Raw genomic sequence first — 23,258 nt, 5'->3', positions numbered from 1 at the left:
AACAAGGACACTCATGTTTATTCCCGAAAGTGCCTGAAGGAACACAGTTGCATTTCTGACAACAGATAGAACAGTACTTCATACACCTTCCTTCCAACTCTGTTCTGCTGCATCTTCCCTTGCATTTCGGCCAACACCCTGAATCTGCACCCACAATTGCATTTTAATCTCACTTAATTTCATGGAAAAACAAGGATTTATTAGGAATTAGGAAACAACTTACTCGGGACAGCCGCAGTTGCATTAGCTGCAGCCATAGCAGGATGAAGAAAAGAGGCAAACAAGACTATGGTAACTAAAACCAACATAGTAGTTGCTTTACAAAGCGGCTTCATCTTCTTTATTTTATTTTATTTTTGTGATAATGCAATACTTTCTAGTTACTGTAACATATATATATATAGACAAGGAATAGAAAGGTGCATGATATGACATGGAATATATATATACATGCATCAGAGACAAGTGTGAGGTTCCCATCCTTGCTTAGTTACTCTGTGTTCCCTCAGAATGACTTCACTACATTTATTAACTGCTTTACTAAGCTTCGGGAATGTGGTGGCAGTAAACAGACTCCACATTTTTATCTATTTCATTTGTCGGGTTCTCTAATGTCGGCTAGACGCGATAAGTATCGTGCCTGAGTTTGAGGTACTCTCCTACATCGGAACTAGAAAAGAGAATTTAGAAAATCTAGTAGAGATGATCAATAATTTCTTGAAATTCTCGGTATTTTAATTTGTTGAGCAATTTTGACATTTTTGTCGATGTCATACGGGGGCCTTTTTATTACTAAAACAAGAAACGAAAAAACAAAAAGCCCTTGCTTTTTTGTGCATTTTTTTTACAAGACTAATACAAAATGATCATGTACAGAACTTACAAACAACACCTTCTCAGGCTCAGCAAATGCACTACTTTTCTCTACATTCTGGGTTCCAAAAATCGAAAACTTACAAATCAATATGAATGATAAATAAATTGCCTATTTCGGCTATCTTTAGACAAAATAAAATAAAATAAAAACTTCTCTGCATCCAACAAAGAGTAAGTTGCTTGTGAATTTACATATCTAATACGGAGTATCTTTCTTTTGATCAACCTTCCTTGAAACTGCATTTTGCAATATACATAGGGTTTATGAAGATCAACCTCCTAGACTGAAGGATGAACACGACCTCTGTAACTGCACATCATTCTCGCCATCCTCATTTGATGCAAGCAAATTTACCTGTGTCAGTAAAGGAACTTATATAAAGCGATGAAAATTTTGAAGCAACCTATGCTGCATATAAGTGGAAAGAGAGAAATTCTTGACGATTTTACCTTGATTATCTCACATTTTGAGTTTGATTGCCCATAAGATGCTAAGATACTCATGTTAAACTCCTGCCAAATGCAACAAAAGAAACACTTGGTAAGAGATACTGTATTTTACATCCTACCGCCTTGAACGCCCTAGCTTGTGCTTCTCTATTATAGGTTATTTAGGTTTTTGCTGTTCCAATATTCAGAGATTTAGGGCCAACCAGCCAACCAATATTCATGGACGGCCAACAACCCATGTAGCGGGAACTAAGAATTTTGTACTCGACTGACCGGGTCAATTTGGATATATCTAGATCCAACAGGATCTGGTCAGTTCCGACTAATGATATACATCTTTAGAATTTCATCCACCACGACTTCACAATAATGAACGCGTCAATTTAGCAACCCATTTTTCCTTGGTAAATCATATTCCAAAGCGCAAAGTTAGTGAGTAGGTGATTCCATTGAAAATGGAATCATCCCATTTGACCGAAATTATAGCCATTGAAAACAAATCTAAAAACTGAATGAAAGAAAAGGGAAGATTTACCCTGAAGGGATCACTCCTCAAGGACTGCACAAACATAGACTTATCTGAAACTCTTCCCTGAAATGACCACAACAAACATCATTAAGGTTGCGAGCATAGACATACAAGAAGGCAAATTTCTACCCTCTTATCTTGACTTGTAAAAGATATGGGAGCAAGTATTACCTCAAAATGGACATCTCTCAACCGTCTTCCCGTCTGAGCACAGCAAACACGCACAACATGCTCATCTGAACTGCCACTAATGATATAGTCCCCCCCGTTCATATAATATGAACGGGTATAATTATGTGAACTTCCACTTGAAGCTATACCAAAATCTATGTTGAGTCTCCCGTCTGCTGCCAAAAGCTGCTTAACCTGTTAAGTCACAACCACGTTTAAGTAATGTGCTACTCGTACTTTTTACGTGTAAAAAGTTGGGACTTGGGGTCTAGAGATATTCTACAAAACGTTGTGAGTGTTACCCAATTTTGGTTCTAAGAAATCTAAAATTTGTAATTTTACTATAAATTGACTGTAAAGTTTAAAGTCTAGTACTCTAGTCTTCAAAGGGGTATTGTAAACAATCTTTTTGGGTGCCAGCGTGCCATTGCCAACGTGTCTGTTCAACTGTCATACTCGGCTGTCTAATGCAAAATCATCATGTTTTAGTTTAAGATAATGTGATCAGTGACTAGTGTCGTAGCATGTGCAAATGTCCAGTGTCGGAATAACATGGTTATAAGCAACTGATCACTAGCATGCCTGGACAGACTAAAACAAGAGTGATATATAGCCCGACCATGTCATGAAGAAATTAGAACAAGAGCTGTACCTCATTATCAACAGCTGAGACTAGCAGATAGTGGTCATCAGGGGAGAAGCAGGCCATGACATTGCCTCTTGAGCTAATAGCCGAGTAACAAGGTCGAATCATCCCTTGTCTAAGATCCCACATCTTGACTTTACGGTCAAATGATGAGGTTGCAAACATGAATGGAGAATGGTTTGCAAACTTGGCTACATTTATCGGTTCCTGGTGTAGATTGTTGAATAACTCAAACCGTTTTCCTGTGCCCATGTCATACATAGCGACGTTTTTTGTGCAACCACTGACGACACACAGTTCATCTGTCGAGTTTATATGAACAGAAGTTAACTGCTCGAAGCTGTCAAAGGTGATCGAATTGGCTCTTTGATGATAGGAATCTGAACCCTTTGATGAAGCGTCATTAATATCGTACAATCTCAATAAACCATTGTCAGAACCTACAAGCACCTGTTCATTCCCATTTGCAGGACATTACATGCTGATAATCTGAAAGGGAAATTGACTTTGGAAAATAAACAACAATGTAATCCTAGTGCCTGAGAGACTCTTGTCTATGGTAAGCCGGGTCGAATATGAACCTTACTCTTAAGATTATAGAGAGGATCTTTTTGGATGACATTTTTTGAAAATCAGGTCTAGAATTCATCCGACCAAAACATTGTTGCATACGCATGGTTCAGTGTTTGATTAAGTTTAGGTTCCGGTTCAGGAAACAGCTATCTGTTCTAGGACGCTAATGGTTTCAAATATACTATATATGGAACTTTAGCAACACAGGTCGCGAACGAAGTCCATTCTGCTATTAACGTGAACCTAGAAACACGCAATGTGGGACCGACAAAATACTTCACAATATAACAGGCTCACAGAGTTTAGTGAGCCAATTCAAAAACAATACTGTATTACTATAAAACAAAATATACCTTGGATGGATGCTTTTTGAGCCAACATAGTCCTAAAATGCTAGTGCTTGCTCCAAAGTTTGGCATATAAGCGACTTGCTTCTGGTTCTCATGGTTGATCACCACCACCTCTCCATCCAGAGTCCCGAAAGCCATTAGGCTAGAGTTAGAAGGATGGTACTCAAATTGCCTAGGCCGAAAGATCTTGCTTTCCTCGTTTTTAAAGCTGCTAATTTCAGAGATGCGATGCAACTGTGGCCAAGGTGAGGCACCTAGCTTAGCTGCCAAAAGAGACTTTGAAAAACTACGCTGATGAACAGATGACTTTCTTGACACTGAAGGTATCCGACAAGGTAATGCACGAGATGCAAGTTCACGATGATGAAGGATACGAGGAACACTCACTTCTTGCTGTCTTTTGTATGGTAAATATTCGAAATGTTTTGAATATATCACCCTGGCTATTTTTCTTTCCTTCGTTCCTACTGGTAAATTGTCTAAAACCAGGAGTTGAGGCAATGAAGAAAGTATGAACTCTCTATAATGTTTTTCGAAACATAAAGGTGAGGGATGGTGTGAAATGTACTTCCGTTGAGTTGTAGATTTGAAATCTTCACTGTGGTCTATCTCTTGTGTCTCCTGTCCGAAACCTTGTTCAGATGACTTAACTTGCAATTCCTGTCAAATTTAACATTGCGGAATGAAACTTGTTTCCTTAATGCCATTACGTCAACAACATTTACCTAGTTCTACTTCAAATTATAAGATGTACAAACAGATTAATGAGACAATTTTCTTCATTACATCATTTTCTCGCACGGAGTCTTTGACATCATTTTTTTTTACAGAAATTAGATATTGTGTTCATTTCCGGAGAGGAAAAAATAATCACCCTCATCCAAAATATATCGACTTCCCTACAAAGCGGGTCATTGACTTCACTAGAGAGGGAGCAATGTCATCATATCATAAATGAGAACTTAGGCGAGTAAAATATTCACGTACCTTACTCTGGATCATACTGGGTAGTTCTTTGATCAGATAATCCGGACTATTAGATGACAGATCCAATAAGCTTAATCTTTGAAGTTCGCTACTATGAACATCCAAACTCTCAAATTGATCCTCATAATTTGGGGATGAATCTTCAAGTACAAGAAAGTCCTGACTTGTCTCTTGAGCATGATAATTATTCTTGCTAACATGAAACCCAGAGTCATTTCCAGAATATGCCGGACATGGGCCAGTATCTTGGCAACACAAACAGTTCTGGAACCGAAGTTCTATTAGCGAAGGGAGCTTAGACAGAGCGGCGGTAGTTGTCCAAAGATTAGAGAGCCGGGTTTCACACATGGACAAATGCATGAGGTTGGGCATTTGGGAGAAAGGATCCTTTTGTATGGTTGTTAGCGAGGTACAGAAGTCGAGATTGAGCTTCCTTAATTTCTTAAAGTTTCCGACCATTTCAAGCTTATGAAGACTCGAAGTGCTCAACTTCAAGACTCTACAGGACAAGCCACTTCGAAACATATCCCTGACAAACACAACCATTTAGAATAAGATACTGGTTTTAAAAGTTACACGGAAAGCTGATTACTAAATAGTAAATACTCTGGACCAGCTGTCGGAATCAGACGTGTGCGTGTCGGCATCATTGGAATAGAGTCATAGACAAAATGGTTCATGTCGGCGATATGATGCATTTTGGGTCTATATCAGTTCCTCGGGCTAGTAACAAGGTGGGTGGGGCAGGTTTCAGGCCAATATTTGGATTGTTCTACTAGGGTCTAACTCGGGTTGGGTTATCCATGAAAGATTGTTAGGACTGGGCTGGTTTTAGGGTCTACCAACAGACCTTTTTTTTAGGGGGCGATGAGGAGAACGGGTCAGAGTTCATGTTGTTTGCCTAAAATGAAGTTCGATACACTAGAAAAGTGAACTGTGAAAGTACTATTGCATTATATTAATGACTGACTTGGACTAACCTCAAGAAATGTTTAGTAAAAGGCAAATCATGGAGGCAAACTGCATGGAGTTTCTGATTGGCGGCACACATCAGCGAAAAGGTCTGATTTTCATCGATAATGCAGGGTGACTCATTGCAAATATTGATAGCATCAAGATCAGAGGAGCACATTGCATTGATTAGGTCAATAAGAGGTAAATAGTCAGCATCCTTCAGCTGGTCCAGTTCAACTTTCAGGCTACTGCGCCTTTTTCTACTCCTTTGATTATCAGCCTGCACCAATTACACAAAATTAAGAAATTGTTCGAGTCTTTCCATAAAAATTGTAAAAACGCTCATTGTTTTTTGCCTCCGGAGTTTTGACATTCCTCTGATCAATGATCAAGTTACTAATGGAGAGTAACACGTCGTTAAACATTAGTAATGCCAGTTTGAAATGTACCTTGGTGAGAGAATCCGAAATTGCAGGAACAGGCAGCACCTTATACCTTGTACAATACCTGATATACCTGATTAAATTTGCAAAAACATCCTTTCAGAGCAGTTCACTATTTAAGAAGGTTATTATTGGCTACATGCCTACATCTCGGGTGATGAACATTTGCCATTAGCATACCATGTTTGCACATACCAGTGTAACACGATTGCGTGACTGATTACTGTTTACCAATTCCGTAAAAGAAAATAGCAATTTTATTAAACTCATATCAGATTGCACCAAGTGACCGAGAATTCGTATCCAATGACCAATAAGTCTTAGATTGGAATGCACCTTCTCTTTGTAAATGTACTCATACAGCAGCTGAATAGCTGATACAAGTTTTGCATCTTTTACATACACAAAAAATGAGATTGTGCAGTGCGCCAAAATAGTTAAAACAGATAATTTCATACAGTAGATAGTAAATTTTTAACCAAGTGGGTTCGGTGTGGTTGTCGATCACCTTATTCCTTAATCAAGAGGCAAGAGGGTTCACTCGGAATTAGGCAAGCAAAAAAGACAGCAAAATTTTCGGAACTACTTAAATGGTATCAAGTGAAATTTAATAATTTTCGGATTTCTACAAGTCAAGGTGTTCATCATCGGATTCCAAAAAAGTTAGCACTAGTTATCCACAAACTCTAGTCTATAATTTGATTGAGAGAGGTGTGAATATACTATACATCCGTACTAAATCTGCTTTTAGGAACTTTAATTGGACCGACTAATAACATTAGAGAAATGATAAAAAGATGGCAATAATTGAGAGTCAACAGTCGTCCCTTTGCATTTGAGCTCACACGGCATTACGCGCCTTTACTCTAAAAAATCAATTTCTATGGGCAGACTAAATGTTCCACGTCACCCTTCCTATCATCTTTGTCCACATCACTTACCAACTTGGCATTTATTTTTGTAAATTATATTTTACTAAAACAAATTAATAATTCATTTAATAATATGTGTACCCACTGTGTCACCTACACATACAAGTATACAACTACTTCAAAAGTATCAATTATACCGTACAAAAAATTCAAATAAAACTTAAATTGGGTTACGCACTTATAAACTACTATGTACCTTATTTAACGATACCAATAAAGCCGGTTTTAATTATAAACCGGAGTAACAAGTAACAAGTACAAACCCCGTAAACACTAAACAACTTGGTATTTTTGTATTTTGGGCACTAAAAATACCAAGTTGGCAGATGAGTAGCACGATCTATCAAATTGAATTCCAGATTTACAAAATTGATTGATTCAAGTATTCAACTTGGAAAGCACGTGAGTACGTATTTGACAAGCTCAACATCTTTTTCCAGTTACATAATTCCAGTATCAATCAAGCACCATAATCCAAACATAACTACATTCATCACCAATCAAATTGCATTTTTAACAACTTCGGCTAAGTTGTGGCATGGTCAGAATTTGAACTTTTTTTAGTTGCGCGAACAGGTAATGTGTAAGGTAAACTCAAAAATCCAAAATCTTAAAAACTTGGAAATTTTCATCTATCAGCCACTGTCTGGCTAACAAAACCATTCAATCTAGTGGCGGAGTCATAATTTAGATTTTAAGGCCTGAAAACTTAATGTACCCAAAAAGTAACCTTGGAAAGTAAAACTCAATAGCAACATGCATGAATGACACTCCAAAAAAAAAAGGAAATGAAATGAAAGAGAGAAAATACCTGAATTCCAAGTTGTTTTCCATGGAGAAGATGTACTGTAATTATATTTAGTGCTTAGAATATTAGAGGGAGAAATTAAAAAGAAAGTCAACCTGAAAATAATCAGCTTGGAATAAATAAGTGAATTTTGAGTTGGGTTGGAAATGGTGAAATATAAGCAGGGCGACTTTTCATAATATCGTAGGTTCATATCACGTACTGTATAAGTATGTGTATGTCAGGACAAATTTATAAAAAAGGGTAGTACATAGTTGCTGTCTTGAAGACTTGTACTGACGTTATTACAAGAAAATCAAGATAAGATAGACATGGACTCTTCAAATCTTGATAAATTATGGGCAACCCTTCTGAAAGTGATGTCAATTTATCCCAACATATTTTAGAAAATTGCAAATAATTATACAATCAGTTAATAAACTATACGACCAGTATCATTGCTTGGTGGCTTAAAATTTTAGTTTTATATTAATGTTTTGAATTTTATTTTAAAGAATCTGAGGTATATACCGTATATCATAAATTTTATGAACTCACCCACTTAAACATAAAAACATACAGTAAATTTTAAGAAAACCACACATAAATCCAATTAGATATATGTAAGTTGTACAATGTTTACCTACTTATTGTGACGGTGGTAAACCTGGTAAAACTGACCAATGCAAACAATCAGACCTACATTCGATATGTATTTGTAGTTTGTATAGATGACTTGAGCACGACCATTATTAGTCATTATTACAAAATAACTTGATAGTATTACATGGAGGCGTAGTCAGGTGAGAACTAGAAGGCGCGATCGCCCTTACTGAATAATAATAAAAAAAAAAAAAGTGAATTTTCATTCTTGTTTACTCTATTTCAAATAAATAGTTTACACCTACTAAGATATTTATCTCATCCGTTACATTTAATCTTGAGTCCATTACGGATAACACATACGCCCAAAAGTGAGTCATGGATGTGATTAGAGTAGTCTGATAAGAATTGTACGGCTGCGGCAGCCGTATGAAATTGGTAGGAAATATCTACCAAGTATATAATATGATTGGTCATTTGGTGTAATGTGTTAGCATGATTATGAAGTTGTCAAGTTGTAAATTGTGATGATTGGACACTTGATAACGATGATTAGTATTTCGTCTACAAACGTAATTTATACTCCGCCATGTTGGAAGAATGAATCCAGCCTTCTTGTAGGCTCTAATTGCGACTTTATTGAGTTTTGATTCTTAGAATTACGAATGTCTTTTTAATTAGAAAAAAAAAAAAAAAGTGTAGTGATTATTGTGTGGGGGGACATGAATTATATGAATCCACATGGTTTTAAGTGGGGTTATTGCTGTCTTTATTGTGATGGTTGTCTTGCTGTATAAAATATCCACCTAGACAAATGATAAATATCCCATAATATCTCTTAATTTGTGATAATAATAATAATAACCGTCTAAATCGACTCATGGCTATTACTTGTATTTGAATTGATTCATTGTAAAATATTCATACAATCACATCATTGCATTCACTATATTATTGAACGTGGGAGATTAGTGCTTGCTTGGATTGTGTACATATTGCTACCTCACAAATTCCATTATCATCCTAAAATATGGATCGTCCGTTATTCTTGGTGGGGACTGGTGAAACCTCCACAAAATTGCACTTGCGCCCTCAAACCTTTGACAATTTCATTCAAGTTTTGACCATTAAACTTCACCATTAGGAGCTTCTTAGTTAAAGCTTAAAATCAATGAATATTTTTTTTGTAGTATAAAGGCATCAAATAACTGATTAATGCTGACGAGGAACTATGTAATTAGTACTAACCTTTTTCAGTAGCTCTCATGAGAGACCGTCTCCAACTAATTTAGTGGAATACATAATAAGGAAAAAAATTCAGTGGGTTCCTCACCCCATCATGTGTGAGGTCTCTCAATAACGTTATTGAAAGACGTCTCTTGGTAGTTTTTGTGAACCTTTTAATAACTTTAACTATTTTTTTTTACTGTGTATATACTCATTTCAAACTATGGATTTTATTTCTTAGATTCGCCTCATAATTTACATAATCACCATACTCTTTAAGCTTAACAAACTCTTTTACACGCGGTAGCCATATATTAGATGACATGTCAATAGGTAGGTATGTCAAGACTAGACCTGTCAAACGGGTCGGGTCCCGGGTTAGGTCATACGGGTTGGGTCAGAATACGGGTCACGGGTCGGGTTAGGGAGAATACGGGTCAAGAAATAATTTTTAACGATTTTTTAAATTTAAAAATTTTTTTTTTTGAAAAGTCAAATATATTTAAAACTAGATTTTGTGCCCGTGCGTTGCACGGGTTTCAAATCTGTCCTTCCTCTAATTGTTTAGACCTTTTAATATCATTTTGAATTATACGTAAAAGTTGTATTTCAATTACTCAAATAAGGTACTCCGTATAAATCTTCCTATCATATCATATCATATATTATATTAAAGCAGTAACCGTCCACCCCGTTATTCGCCACGTGTCACAGTCCCTATAATTGCCACGTGTCACTTGCAATTTTATTAAAAAAAAAAAAAATTATTGCAATCACGTATATGAAGGATGAATCGTTATTTTGAACTGATCAACATTTCCCTTTTCAAAAAAAAAAAATTTGCAATCACTTCAGATATTTTCGAAAAGATTTTATAGAAAGATTTTTGGAAAAAGATTTTATTTAGTTAGAAAGATTATATTGCTGATTTTGAACTATATTCTTAAGCAAATCAAGCAGTTATTTTCGGAAATACTTTATAGAAAGATTTTTGGAAAAAGATTTTATTTAGTTAGAAAGATTATATTCATAAAGGAGTTTATTTAGTTTGAAATTTTGCAATCAGGTAAACAATGCACTTTATTGAAATCATATTTATAGAAAGATTTTTGGAAAAAGATTTTATAATAATCACACAAATCTCGACCAAATAAATTTTGTATAAGCACACAAATCTTGCAGCAAAGAGGTTTATAACCTTAATATAAGATCTCGGCCAATTACATTCTGTATAATCACAGCATACTACAAAAAATATTCTGCAAAATAATTAGTTACAAAATTTTAATAAATCTAAAATCATATATCATATCATATATTATATTAAAGCAGAAACCATATGCCACGTGTCAGCAATAGATGACTTCTGCCAAGTGCCATTCCCACAATAAAATACTACATTTTCATATATTTTTTAGCAAAAAAAATGGCATTATTACTTATTCTTCATAATCATCAACGTGATTATGATTTGTTAAAAAAAATTCTGTTAATAAACTTATAAAGAGGAAGATAGCATGATTGCAAGAAGAATTAACATAATTATAGGAGGAAATTTCGGTGTGATTGGTTGTTTACCATATACCCATATCATTTAAGATTCAATTAATCTTGCCATTAATAAAATACACATTAAGAGCAAAAAATATCACGTCTAATTTTTTAAAACTAAAATCTTGGTGAAATCAAAAATACAACTTAACTAAATTAATTAAAAACAAAAATAACCATATATACTCCCCAAATCAGTCCTACAATATTTCACTAAATAAAAAAATTCCCTAAAACAGCAAAAACTTAACTAAAACCACTATGTGAGGTAGGACATAATACCGATTTATCCATGGCATAAAACATTCACGAAATTTTGGCAAAATTCAAAGCTTATCATATAATGGAATATTATCATAGTATAATGGAAAGATTCCTTCTATTAATTCAATTGAACGTGTCAAAGTCATAGACATCTTCCTAAAACAAAATATTTCCTAGATAGAACAAAATTTGATAAAATAAAAAACATTCCCTTTAATGTGCCTTCCTCAAATCACGCATATGATAAGCTTATTTTTAAATATATTTGAAATTTGAATATTTCCCTTAATTTTAAAAGAATATTTTGAAATATATTTCCCGTATTATAGGTAATGATCTACCGAATCAAATCTTTTTATGTTCACACAATCATATGTATATCACACATCCTTAAATCTTATGGAGTAGATCTTAATTATACTGAAGTACTGTACGACTGTACGTTATCTACATAGGAGTACCATTCAGATTTTAGAGGGATGGGGTTGCACCTCAAAATAAAAGCCTACATGGGCAACCTTTCAAAAAAAAAAAAAATTCCTTGAATTGTAAATTTATCCCCTCTGAAGTGTTCTAACATTATCAAATGTTAAAGGAAGTCGAAAAGATGGGTAAAATCCGGCAGTGGATAATTGATTCGTTGATCGTTGGGTGAAGTAACTATAACAAGTTTGTTAATGTTCTATACTCCGTACGAAGTATTACATTCTGCAGTATTCAAGAGTTTTTTTAAATCTTTTTGGTAAATGTTTTCGAAACTGTTTGATTCTTTCGATTATTTATGGCTATTGTCACTAAAAGTTTTTTATTGATTTATGAAAGCTTTTACAAATCTTTAGTTCCGGTTTTAGCATTTCTCTTCTCTTCAATTGTACAACAGAGATGTAATAAGAAAAATCGGAATCAATTAGTCAATGAAGTTTTAAGTACATACAAGCAATTATTCTTTGGTTACTGGAGTTTCATGTGTGAGTCACAAGGGTATAAAAGAGCACAAAAAGTCTTGTTTAAGCAGGATACTATCCGTCTTATGTTTAAGACGGATAATAATCATCTTAATTCTTAAACGAGAATTTGTAATAAGAGATAGACAAAAAGGTATACTTTCCAATTCTTGCGCACAGCTGCAAAGACCTTATAAATTATAATTAACCTCTCAATAAGGAGTACATTTTTATTTACTTTTTATTTCTTCTAACTTGATACATAAGTAAAAAAAAATGAAAATTTGACATTAGTCATGACTCGTGAGTTCATCATGTATCACACTTTCAAAGATTTATACGAAGTATATTATTAGGATTATTAAACTTCAATCATAATGTTTGTATTAAAAGTATAACTTCTAAAATTAGTTCATTAAATGGGTTTGAGCTACGGTTAAATGGATTCAAATTGATATGTTTAAAGATAATTGAGTTAAACACGTCGGGGTGGGTTATACAAAATTTAAATGGGTTTGGGTTTGGGTTGGGTCTTTCGATGTGTTTATGCAATTCTGTTGAGTACGGGTTAGGACTTAGGAGGATAATAACTTACTTATCATTGACACAAACACGACCTGACACGACACGATCTGTTTGTCAGGTCAAAAACGCTGTTTCATTACCACCCGTGCAATTCACGGGTTTAAGACTAATTAATGTGATAATACGAAAAGATTTTTTGTACGTTGTACCCTTATGTTTTTTCGAATTCTACATGCTAAAAGTCGAGTTTTCAAATAGTTAATTTTTTTTTTAAAAAAAACATGTTTACGATTGAGTAAACAATATTTAAGTTATTGGCATGACAAATTATTGCTAAAAGATCAACAAAAAGTGCATAAAATAAACTTTTGAAAGAGGTGGATTAGTGCATTTTGGGTATTTTGGTCTTGGTATAGACGGGTGGGGCGAACAGACGGGTAAAGACCTCTAATAAAATGGGTAGGGAGGACAAGGTGGGGCACCCCCATGTGCTTCCCACTTTATGGCAAATGGGTATTTTGTGAGGGGAAATGGTATCCGTCTATACGTATAGACGGATAGTGTCCGTCTATAATGAGAATTTGTGCTTTGAGAGATATTCATCAAGTTTGGGTGGGTACCAATGATGTTTCGAAATCAAATTTGGAAAAAACAGGAGGGTACCATGTAGAAAAATCAATAATATGAATTTAAAGCATGTATATTCGTAAAAAAAAAAATATCTAAATCTATTACACGGGTTTGACATGTCGGGACAAACACGAGTCATTGCGATTTGAGACAAAATTCGAGCTGAGTCGAGTAAGCTGATGAACTTTCATGTATTGGGAAAACAATCGTTTGTTCGATAAATTTAAGAAATATTTGGGAGAGTGATTGGAGAAGGGTTTTAAACATTGTCCCGTGGTGAATGGCAGTTGAAGAATGAGTTTTACATCATTTTCATATACTCCGTAATATTCACCCTAAGCATCAAATTTCGATAAATTCTTCACTAATGTTGATAAATTTTATGTTTCATCCAGCATAAGTGATATAAATTGATTGACTCATAATGATTTTGGTTAAAGAGTGGGAATTATAAAGGTTAATTTAATAATTTAGAAGCAAAAATTGACTGCATAATTGAATAATAGCGGGAGAAGTCGAGTGCCCGAGTAAAGCAGTTCTGTTTTTGACAGAAATACAAAGAGCGGACAAAATGAACGTGATGCACATACATCGTGTATGCTTTTAGGGTATGATAGTTATTATATGATATTGGATTTACAAATAGTTATTTGTTTACATTCGATTAAAGTCCCATAAATCAGTTTTTTTTCTTTTTTTTTTTTAAAGTACGATAATTACAATTATAATATAAACATTATTTATAATGCAATTTTGAAGATCGCCCGTGCGGGCACGGGTTCAAAAGCTAGTTCTATTAATTTGAACACCTCTCAATAAAGTTTCTTTCTTTTCAAAAATTTATCTTATTAATTTTATATAAGATTAAGAAGTACGTTTATGTAAGCATTCTAGGAATAGGAATTACAATTTGTTAGAATAAGAGGATAATTGCAAATTATTTTAAAGTTTTATCCTTTAAGTTTTCACTTTTCAAATTTATAGATAAATTTTTTTAATGGAATATAATTTAGTAATTTGTAAATTAAGTTAATTATCTGTACGTAAAACACCACATAGTTATAGACTTATAGTGAATGAAACTTTCATTGAATACTTTGCTTATCACCCAAATACTTATCCCCGTTGTTTATCTCCATATCAAATTAATAAATGTACAAACCCCTGAAATCTCGTAGCTGTTTACCAATTTCTTTGGACTTTTTGGTTAATTAAGGAGCATTAGAATGGTAGAACTGTAGAAATGTCAAATTAACGGGAAGAGCTTCATCTAATAATGTAGTTCTATTTTTGGTAAAATACAATAAAATATTACACTAATTGTGTTGAAGGAAAAATCTAAAAAAAATGATAATAAAATGATAATTTCTTTTATGAGAGAGTCTTTTATTGAGATTAATTTTACATTGTTTATCTCCATATCAAATTAATAACAAAGCGTCCTGCTTGTCCCGTCACACGCTGAAGACCTCTCACAAAAAGGGAGAGGGGATAAGGTGCCCCCCCCGTGCTTCCCCACTCACCTCTTATGGGTATTTTGTGAGAGAAAACGGTATCCGTCACAAGCTTGTGACGGATATCGCCGTCTTCAATGAGATTTTGTGAATTATTAAATGTACAAATCCTCTATACCTTACCCTTTTGAACGTTGATTTTTTTTTTAAATTATTATTTTTCATATTCATATATGTTCAATATCCCATGCTTTTATTAATTATTGTTCAATTTAATTACTAAACATGCATTTTTAATTACTAAACATGAGTATATTACTTTGGTTGCACAATTACAGGTAGACAAAAGCTACCAAGAGTAAAGGTCAAAGCTACCTTATTTAAGTAAGACTATGAAACTTTTGTTTTTGTATTGTGTTTTGTTTTGTTATTTACAATGCGTTATTTACCCACCCCATCTTGAGTAACAATTTACGTTTTCCTTATTTAATCGTCTCGAATGTGTAAATACTTTTTTTTTCTATTTTGATTATGTTTCTAAGTGAAATTACTCAAATTTGTATCAATCTTCATATATGAAGTTGGTCTTTTATTGAGATTAATGAGAGACCATCTTTCCTGAAAATTTGTGCTCTTCCCGTAAAAAAATTGTAGGTTAAAAAATGAAATATTTTTATAACAAAATCAATAAAAATGAAAAAAGTGACGTCTTCTAACTTCATAGATAACCTTTTTTTTATGTATGAGAACGATGATGAGAAATATGGATCAGTATGTACTCAATAACTGTCAGATATATCTACTTCAAAGATCAAATAATATGGATACGATGGCTCATGCTCACCGTAAACATTGAGTTAATGGACGTATAGTAAACAAAAAGATTTATCATTTAGGTTGACACCACTACCACTATTAATAAAATTGCATGCACATATATTTAGTTGCATGGTTTATGTATGTATTCATACGGATTTCATGTATTATTATCATGAATACGTGGATCACACAACAATAATATTTAAGTGAATCCGTGACTAATGACTTGATTACAATAATCAACAGTTTATTGGACCGCCAACCTTGTCAGTGTTAAAAACAATGATGAGAGGAGACAAGTATATCGTTAGCCTTTCACAAATTCTCGTTGGGGGTTGGTTTATATTGACAATGTTTTAGTAACTATCAACGATATTGCCCTTGACACAATAAACTGATTATTATTCTCTGCATTTCCTTCCAACGTTGTCTTCTTTATTCTCACTACTACTGCTACAACTAAGCCATTGTTATTCTGTTAAAAAAGAACCACTAATTTTATACGTGGTTTGTGACTAATGACTTGTTCCACTATTATCGTTTGGGTTGATTATAATTATATTTGGGTTAGACCTAAATATTTATTAACAACCTTGAAGCAAGATTACAATAATATGAGCAAACAAAAACAGAAACAAAAAAATCAAAGGAGCTGAATCACAAAAGACAACAACATTTAAGTACAAACCACTTCCTAGATCGTGATTATCAAACGCTAACTGAACCAAACTTATATTCCGTATATATCTACAAAGATCAGTGCAACAAGTGCCTTATCCAAAAATACAAATTCACAGTCCTCAGCTTTAGAAATAAATTTGAAGGCTACTTATTAACAAGCATCCTAGAGAGTCGTTGAAGAGCAACGGTCTAGGAGCCTCATAAGAGCCGTTGGCTCAAACTCCACACAAGGCAACATATTATCCGCCTTCCGTAATTAGCGATACAAGTTATTTACTTCCGTAAATATGTTATTCATTCTTGTGTATAAATAGCATAGTATATACCCATATGTAATCAACATGATTATTTGAATAAATTACTCAGTATCTTATATCTTATTCTATTGTTTACGTCTTTAACATGGTATCGAGCTAGGGTTCGATTTTCTTTCACATCTCATATCTGCCGTCTTAATTTTTTTTTTCTTTCTTTCAATCTCTTGCTATGGCAGGCACATAAATCGTTCCTACACCACAAACTCCATCTGTCACAATGGTCCATGTGGAGAATACGGGTCATAGCATCACCCCGATTCCCTTCAATGGAAACAATTATGACGAATGGTCCCGTTCTTTCCAATTAGCTCTCATGGCCAAAGGGAAGCTCGGGTATATCGATGGCTCTATTACGAAACCGGCTGCAACTGCTGATACTTTCGAGACATGGCAATCCACTAATGCTTTGGTTACAATGTGGATTTTTAATATTATTGACAGTGGCATCCGCAATCAAATCGTGCTCCGTCCTGAGGCGAAACAGGTTTGGTCAGATATTAAAAATCGTTTTAGTCAAGTTAACGAGTCTCGTATCTATCAATTGCAGGCCGATTTGTTGGCTTGTCGTCAAGGACCGACTGAGTCCCTGGTTGCTTACTACGGTCGTATGACGGCCATCTGGAATAGTATCTCTGATCTCGACGCACTCTCGACCTGTTCTTGCAACCCGTGCCAGTGTGATTGGCTCACTCTTATCACGGCTAGAAGGGAGAAGAAACGGGTATGTGACTTTCTCATCGGCCTCGATGACCGTTTTGCAAACACCCGTTCCCAAATAATTGGTATTAATCCTCTTCCCTCTTTAGACTTGGTTTATAATCGTCTCTTGCAAGATGAGGGGGTTCGGCAATTGTCTTTGAATAAAACAGAGTCTAACCCTGTCCCCATGGCCTTTGCTGCGCGTGTAACTCAAGGAAACCGACAGTCAGGGGGAGGGGGGCGTGATAATCGTCGTAATTCATCCGAACCTTCAAAGTATTATTGCATCGCCTGTAAGAAATCTGGTCATAGTTTACAGTTTTGCTATCAAGTTACTGGTAACTACCCCGAGTGGTGGGGTGATAGACTGCGTCCCCGTATTTATCTTGCTCAAAATGCTACTGACCTTACAAACACTGTCTTCGTCCCCGACCCTCGTAGTAAGCCTTCTGTTTCCTCTGTGCCTTCGTCTTCTGCCCCTGTTTTGCCCTCTGTTTCGCACCAAAAGCTTTAATGGTGTCGGGCAGAGGCACTGTTGCCAGCACGGGGGAAAGAAGCTCTCGTCCGCCTCTGGCCAATTTTGATCGTCTTGATTTGAACTCACTTTCTCCACAAGAATTGGAGGAACTTGGGAATTTATGGCAGTCTCGCAAAACCGAGCCTTCTATTGAGCGTTTAAACGGTAATATCTCTTCTTTTTGGATTGTTGACACGGGAGCATCCCACCACATGTCGGGATGTCTTTCTCACTTTTCTAATATTAAAAATATTACTCCTTTATCCGTTGGTCTCCCTAACGGAGATCTTACAATCGCTACACAAAGTGGCGATATACACCTTTCTTCTCGTCTTATTTTACGAGATGTCTTATATGCCGCTAATTTACATTGTAATTTAATGTCGGTGTCAAGTCTTTTAAAAGACACGACTCTCACCATTCAATTCTCTCATAATCTTTGTCTTATTCAGGACCGTATCTCGAAGATGGTGATTGGCGCGAGTGAGCAACATGAGGGGCTTTACTACCTTAAGAGTGTCCGGAACGACAAATTACACGCTTGTCTAGCTGGGACGGTTGACTCTGTTGAATTATGGCACCGAAGGTTGGGACACCCCTCTTCACAAATTTCTCGTTTTTTACCTTTTCTGAATAAAGTCTCTAAAACATCGAATATTTTTCATAGTCAAAATTGTGACATTTGTTTACGCGCGAAGCAAACTCGCGAACATTTTAATTTAAGTTCAAGTCATGCTAATTCTTCTTTTAATCTCATTCATTGCGATCTTTGGGGTCCATATTCCGAGAATGCCTCGTGCGGATCTACTTATTTTCTTACTATTGTTGATGATTTTTCACGATCTACATGGGTTTATCTTTTGCGTCGTAAGAGTGATACTAAACAAACCTTATTAAATTTTTTTGCTATGATCGAACGTCAATTTGAGAAAAAAATTAAAATTTTACGGACCGATAACGACACCGAATTTCGCCCTCTTATCCCCTTCTTCACCGAAAATAGGATCCTCTTTCAAAAATCTAACGTTGACACCCTCAACAAAATGGGCGGGTCGAACGTAAACATCGCCATATTTTGAACGTTGCACGCGCTCTACTTTTTCAAGCAAGTCTACCTTTATATTTTTGGGGAGAATGCGTTTTGAGTGCTGTTTACCTTATAAACCGTACTCCGACGCCTCTTCTACATGGCAAAACGCCTTATGAAATGCTTTATAATAAACCTCCCCCGTTTGAAAATATACGCATCTTTGGTTGTCTCGCTTACGCTCGGACTTTAAATCGCTCTCATGACAAATTTGCTCCTAAAAGTCGTAAATGTATTTTCATTGGTTATCCTTTTGGAAAGAAAGGATGGCGTCTCTATGATTTGGACACCGGGTCCTATTTTGACTCACGCGATGTCGTCTTTGTCGAAAGTGAATTCCCTTATAAAGGTCTTAACATACACGATCTTGACACTAACTCTTCCTTCTTAGCGGATTCTTTAACACCCATCGAACAACCTATACTTATCACTACTACATCCGCCTCCACACCATCCACAACGCCCACATCTTCCTCTTCCCCAGCCACAAACACGGCCCAATCAGCCCAATCGATGACCCCATAGACCGCAGCTACTGAGACCACCGAGACCGACTCTTCCACATCTACGCCTACCAATGACCCACAACCCATGGGTCGAGGACATCGTATCAAAATACCGAACTCTAATCATAACGGTTTTATTCTTTCTAAACCACGCCCCTCATTAAACTCTCTCGTGGCCTCATCATCGTCTTCAGGTACCGCATTCCCTCTTTCTCACTATTTAAGTTATGATAAGTTTTCTACTAACCATAAAGCTTTCTTGTCGGCCGTGACTAAACACCACGAGCCTAGCCATTTTAAAGATGCCGTGCAGGTCAAGGAATGGCGCGACGCCATGAAACTTGAACTTGATGCTCTCGACAAAAACAACACTTGGACTCTCGAAACTCTACCTTCGCATAAGAAAGCAATTGGTTCCAAGTGGGTCTACAAAATTAAATACAATGCGGATGGGTCTTTTGAACGGTACAAAGTAAGGCTCGTTGTTATGGGAAATAAGCAAGTTGAAGGGGTGGACTACAACGAAACATTTGCCCCTACTATAAAACATGTTACCGTTCGCACCTTACTTGCTATCGCCGCCGCCAAAAGATGGGTTCTTCACCAAATGGATGTTCACAATGCATTCCTCCATGGTGATCTCGATGAGGAAGTTTACATGACACCTCCGCCGGGTTTTCATCCATCTACAGCCGGCAAGGTTTGTCGTCTTCGAAAGTCTCTTTATGGTTTACGCCAAGCCCCACGGTGTTGGTATGCTAAGCTCGCTTCCGCTCTCTTAAAATATGGATTCAATCAATGCCCATATGATCACTCCTTATTTTCTATTAACCGGCCCAACACCGAGGTACACATACTTGTCTACGTGGATGATTTGGTCATTTGTGGGAACAATCCCGATTTCATTAATCAATTCAAGCAATATTTGATCACATGTTTTCATATGAAAGACTTGGGAGCTCTCAAATACTTCCTCGGCCTAGAAATCGCTCGTCATAACTCCGGGATTTTTATTTCTCAACGAAAGTACGCCCTCGACGATCACTCTCCGCCTACCTAGTCTTCTTGGGCTCCTCTCCCATCTCTTGGAAAACCAAGAAACAAGCCACCGTATCCCTTTCTTCCGCTGAATCCGAGTACCGCGCCATGGCCTTCACCGTCAAAGAACTTAAGTGGCTCAAAGGACTACTTCATTCTCTCGGCATTTCTCATGACAAACCCATTCAACTCAAGTGCGACAACCAATCCGCTCTCTACATAGCCCGCAATCCAGTTTTCCACGAGCGCACAAAACATATCGAGATTGATTGCCACTTTATCCGCGACGAAATACAAAAGAACGTCATAGCCCCTAGCTATGTCCACACTAAAGCTCAACTCGCGGACATCTTTACCAAAGCTCTAGGACGGGAATCATTTGAAGACCTTCTATCCAAGTTGGGTGTGTTCGACCCTACCCACTCCAACTTGCGGGGGGTATTAACAAGCATCCTAGAGAGCCGTTGAAGAGCAACGGTCTAGGAGCCTCATAAGAGCCGTTGGCTCAAGCTCCACACAAGGCAACATATTATCCGCCTTCCGTAATTAGCGATACAAGTTATTTACTTCCGTAAATATGTTATTCATTCTTGTGTATAAATAGCATAGTATATACCCATATGTAATCAACATGATTATTTGAATAAATTACTCAGTATCTTATATCTTATTCTATTGTTTACGTCTTTAACACTACTCAATCGAAGTTGCCTCCCTCCCTCGTCCCTTTTTCTTATATACACCGTCCAACATCACTACCTTGAAACAAATTGTAAATATGAATTCCTTCTTTTGATGGTATATATAGCCATATAAGTTTATGATTTTCCAGTGGTATATAATTTATAAAACTCTATTAGATAGAATTTGCACAAATATTAGATATAATTTGCACAAATATTCGTATGTAGATAAAATTTGCATAAATATTGGGATGATTATACATAATATTATTTTAAATAAAAATTAATTAGGTAATTTAAAAAAGTTGGAGTCTCTAGAATTGCCTGAAAAAAGCCTCTTTTATATATATACTAGTTTGAATGCCCGTGCGTTGCAACGGGGTAATTAGCTTATTTATAATGCAAAAAAAAATGTTATAAGCGTTTAATGTTTACATTATACGTCTAATGATTTGTTTACATATTATTAAAATATCTCTTTCAAAAAAATAAAAGATTAATATATACGTGGGTTAACTCTTATTTATAATATATAATCACCCCACCTTATACTAATTTTTCGATGTGAGACAATTCTATTATTTATAAGTAATATATTCACAAGAATTGGATTTTTTTTTTTGATGTGGGACAATTCTAATATTTATACGTAATATATATTTATCAAACCTGTATTATTTTTCAACGTGGCACAAATAACATACTCAGAATTACACCATCTTTTTTGCACTTAGTTCGACATCCAACCAGTTCTCGAATACCGAATGCAGACAATTGCTACTCATTATATCTAATAGTTATATTTAAATTTAATAATATGATCAAGTACTCTCCATTAATATTTGTACTTTGTTTTTCTTCAAAAAAAATTTAACATAATTGAGATACGGAAATTTCCCGTGGTACCCCTTAATTTTGTTAGATTTTCTGTGTTACCCCTACTTTTAAAAATCAGCCTATGGTACCTTTGAGGTTCCATTTTTTTGCCCATGGTACCCCCTAATGTAAAGGCTGTTAAATGGACGTTAAGTTTGATGGCATGGCAATAAAATAACAATTAAAAAATAATACCCCCTTTATTGTTTTATTGGTACGGATATCTCTCTTTTAAATGCAAATTTAATTAACTACATCATTATAATATTGAAAATTTCTCATGGTAACCTTGAACTTTGATAGATTACACGTGCTACCATGGACGTTTGTTTTCTATTTTTTTTTTAACATAATTAAAATATGTGCAAATGATAAGAACCTATACTCTAATGATAGAATATTTTTTAACACAATTCTAATTATATTATTTAAACATAGTATATTTACCACACCTACATTATATTTCAATATGGGACATATAAAATCTATAGGTAGAAAATATAATGATATAAACTTTTAAGAGCTCTCCAAGACAATACTTAAGCGACTCAAAAGATTTTGGGTTGATGCCTAAGTTTCAAGGATGCTCATAGAATCACCCACCTTATGCTATATTTCGATGTGAGAAAATTCTATTTTTTATATGTAGTATATTTATCACACCTATATTATTTTTCAATGTGGGAGATATAACATACTATGAAATACACCATCTTTAATATGTGCAAGTTATATGAAATCTATATATGCTCTAATGATAGCATTTCTTACCATGAATCTAATAATATTATTTTCATAATTCTTTTACCGACATTATTTTGTCAAATGAAATTTAAAAGTTTTTATATAAATATTAGAAACATCACTTGAATATAAAATAAGAAATACATAGTATATATTATAATAACTAAAAGATTTTCCAAACATTAACTTAGGTTAGAAATCATTATTGTAAAGACAGTAATACAAACTCTTTTAAGAGTTATCTCTGACAATACTTAAGGGTATCAAAAGATTTTGGGTTATGACTTCTATTTATAATCATAAGACCACCAAGCCTTATGGTAATCTTCCGATGTGAGACAATTCTAATATTTATACATAGTATATTCACCACACTTACGTTACTTTTCAATGTA

General features: G+C 35.1%; 2 protein-coding genes across 3 annotated transcripts; one reads left to right on the top strand and one right to left on the bottom strand.

Moving 5' to 3' along the window:
- Positions 1 to 807: 807 nt before the first annotated feature.
- Positions 808 to 8,021, bottom strand: LOC141623141 (protein DWD HYPERSENSITIVE TO UV-B 1-like). Of its 2 annotated transcripts, none has more exons than XM_074439208.1 (10): positions 7,723 to 8,021; positions 5,986 to 6,052; positions 5,563 to 5,816; positions 4,583 to 5,111; positions 3,599 to 4,255; positions 2,679 to 3,122; positions 2,027 to 2,221; positions 1,862 to 1,918; positions 1,327 to 1,389; positions 808 to 1,231 (listed from the first exon to the last, which is right to left on the bottom strand). In XM_074439208.1, exons 1-10 carry the CDS (start codon positions 7,743 to 7,745, stop codon positions 1,148 to 1,150), a joined length of 2,373 nt encoding a protein of 790 aa, XP_074295309.1. In that variant the 5' UTR covers positions 7,746 to 8,021; the 3' UTR covers positions 808 to 1,147. The 2 variants fall into 2 exon arrangements, with proteins under 2 accessions (XP_074295309.1, XP_074295310.1); XM_074439209.1 differs by lacking the exon at positions 7,723 to 8,021 and adding an exon at positions 6,488 to 6,571.
- Positions 8,022 to 16,930: 8,909 nt separating this feature from the next.
- Positions 16,931 to 17,926, top strand: LOC141617038 (uncharacterized). Its single transcript, XM_074434208.1, has one exon. The coding sequence runs from the start codon at positions 16,931 to 16,933 to the stop codon at positions 17,924 to 17,926; it is 996 nt and encodes a 331-aa protein (XP_074290309.1).
- The last annotated feature ends 5,332 nt before the right edge of the window (positions 17,927 to 23,258 follow it).

Source organism: Silene latifolia, chromosome X, assembly GCF_048544455.1.
Source record: "Silene latifolia isolate original U9 population chromosome X, ASM4854445v1, whole genome shotgun sequence".
Lineage (NCBI taxonomy): Eukaryota > Viridiplantae > Streptophyta > Magnoliopsida > Caryophyllales > Caryophyllaceae > Silene > Silene latifolia.
Note: the sequence above shows the minus strand (reverse complement) of the source record. Positions and strands in the feature narration are given on the sequence as shown.

Excerpts from the sequence above, each read along its gene's own strand:
- LOC141623141 (XM_074439208.1), bottom strand. The coding sequence starts at position 7,745 with ATGGAAAACAACTTGGAATTCAG. Across the intron at positions 5,817-5,985 it reads TTTCGGATTCTCTCACCAAG|GCTGATAATCAAAGGAGTAG; the intron begins GTACATTTCAAA and ends TAATTGGTGCAG. Across the intron at positions 5,112-5,562 it reads TTTACTAAACATTTCTTGAG|GGATATGTTTCGAAGTGGCT; the intron begins GTTAGTCCAAGT and ends TGTGTTTGTCAG.
- LOC141617038 (XM_074434208.1), top strand. The coding sequence starts at position 16,931 with ATGGTCCATGTGGAGAATACGGGTCATAGCATCACCCCGATTCCCTTC.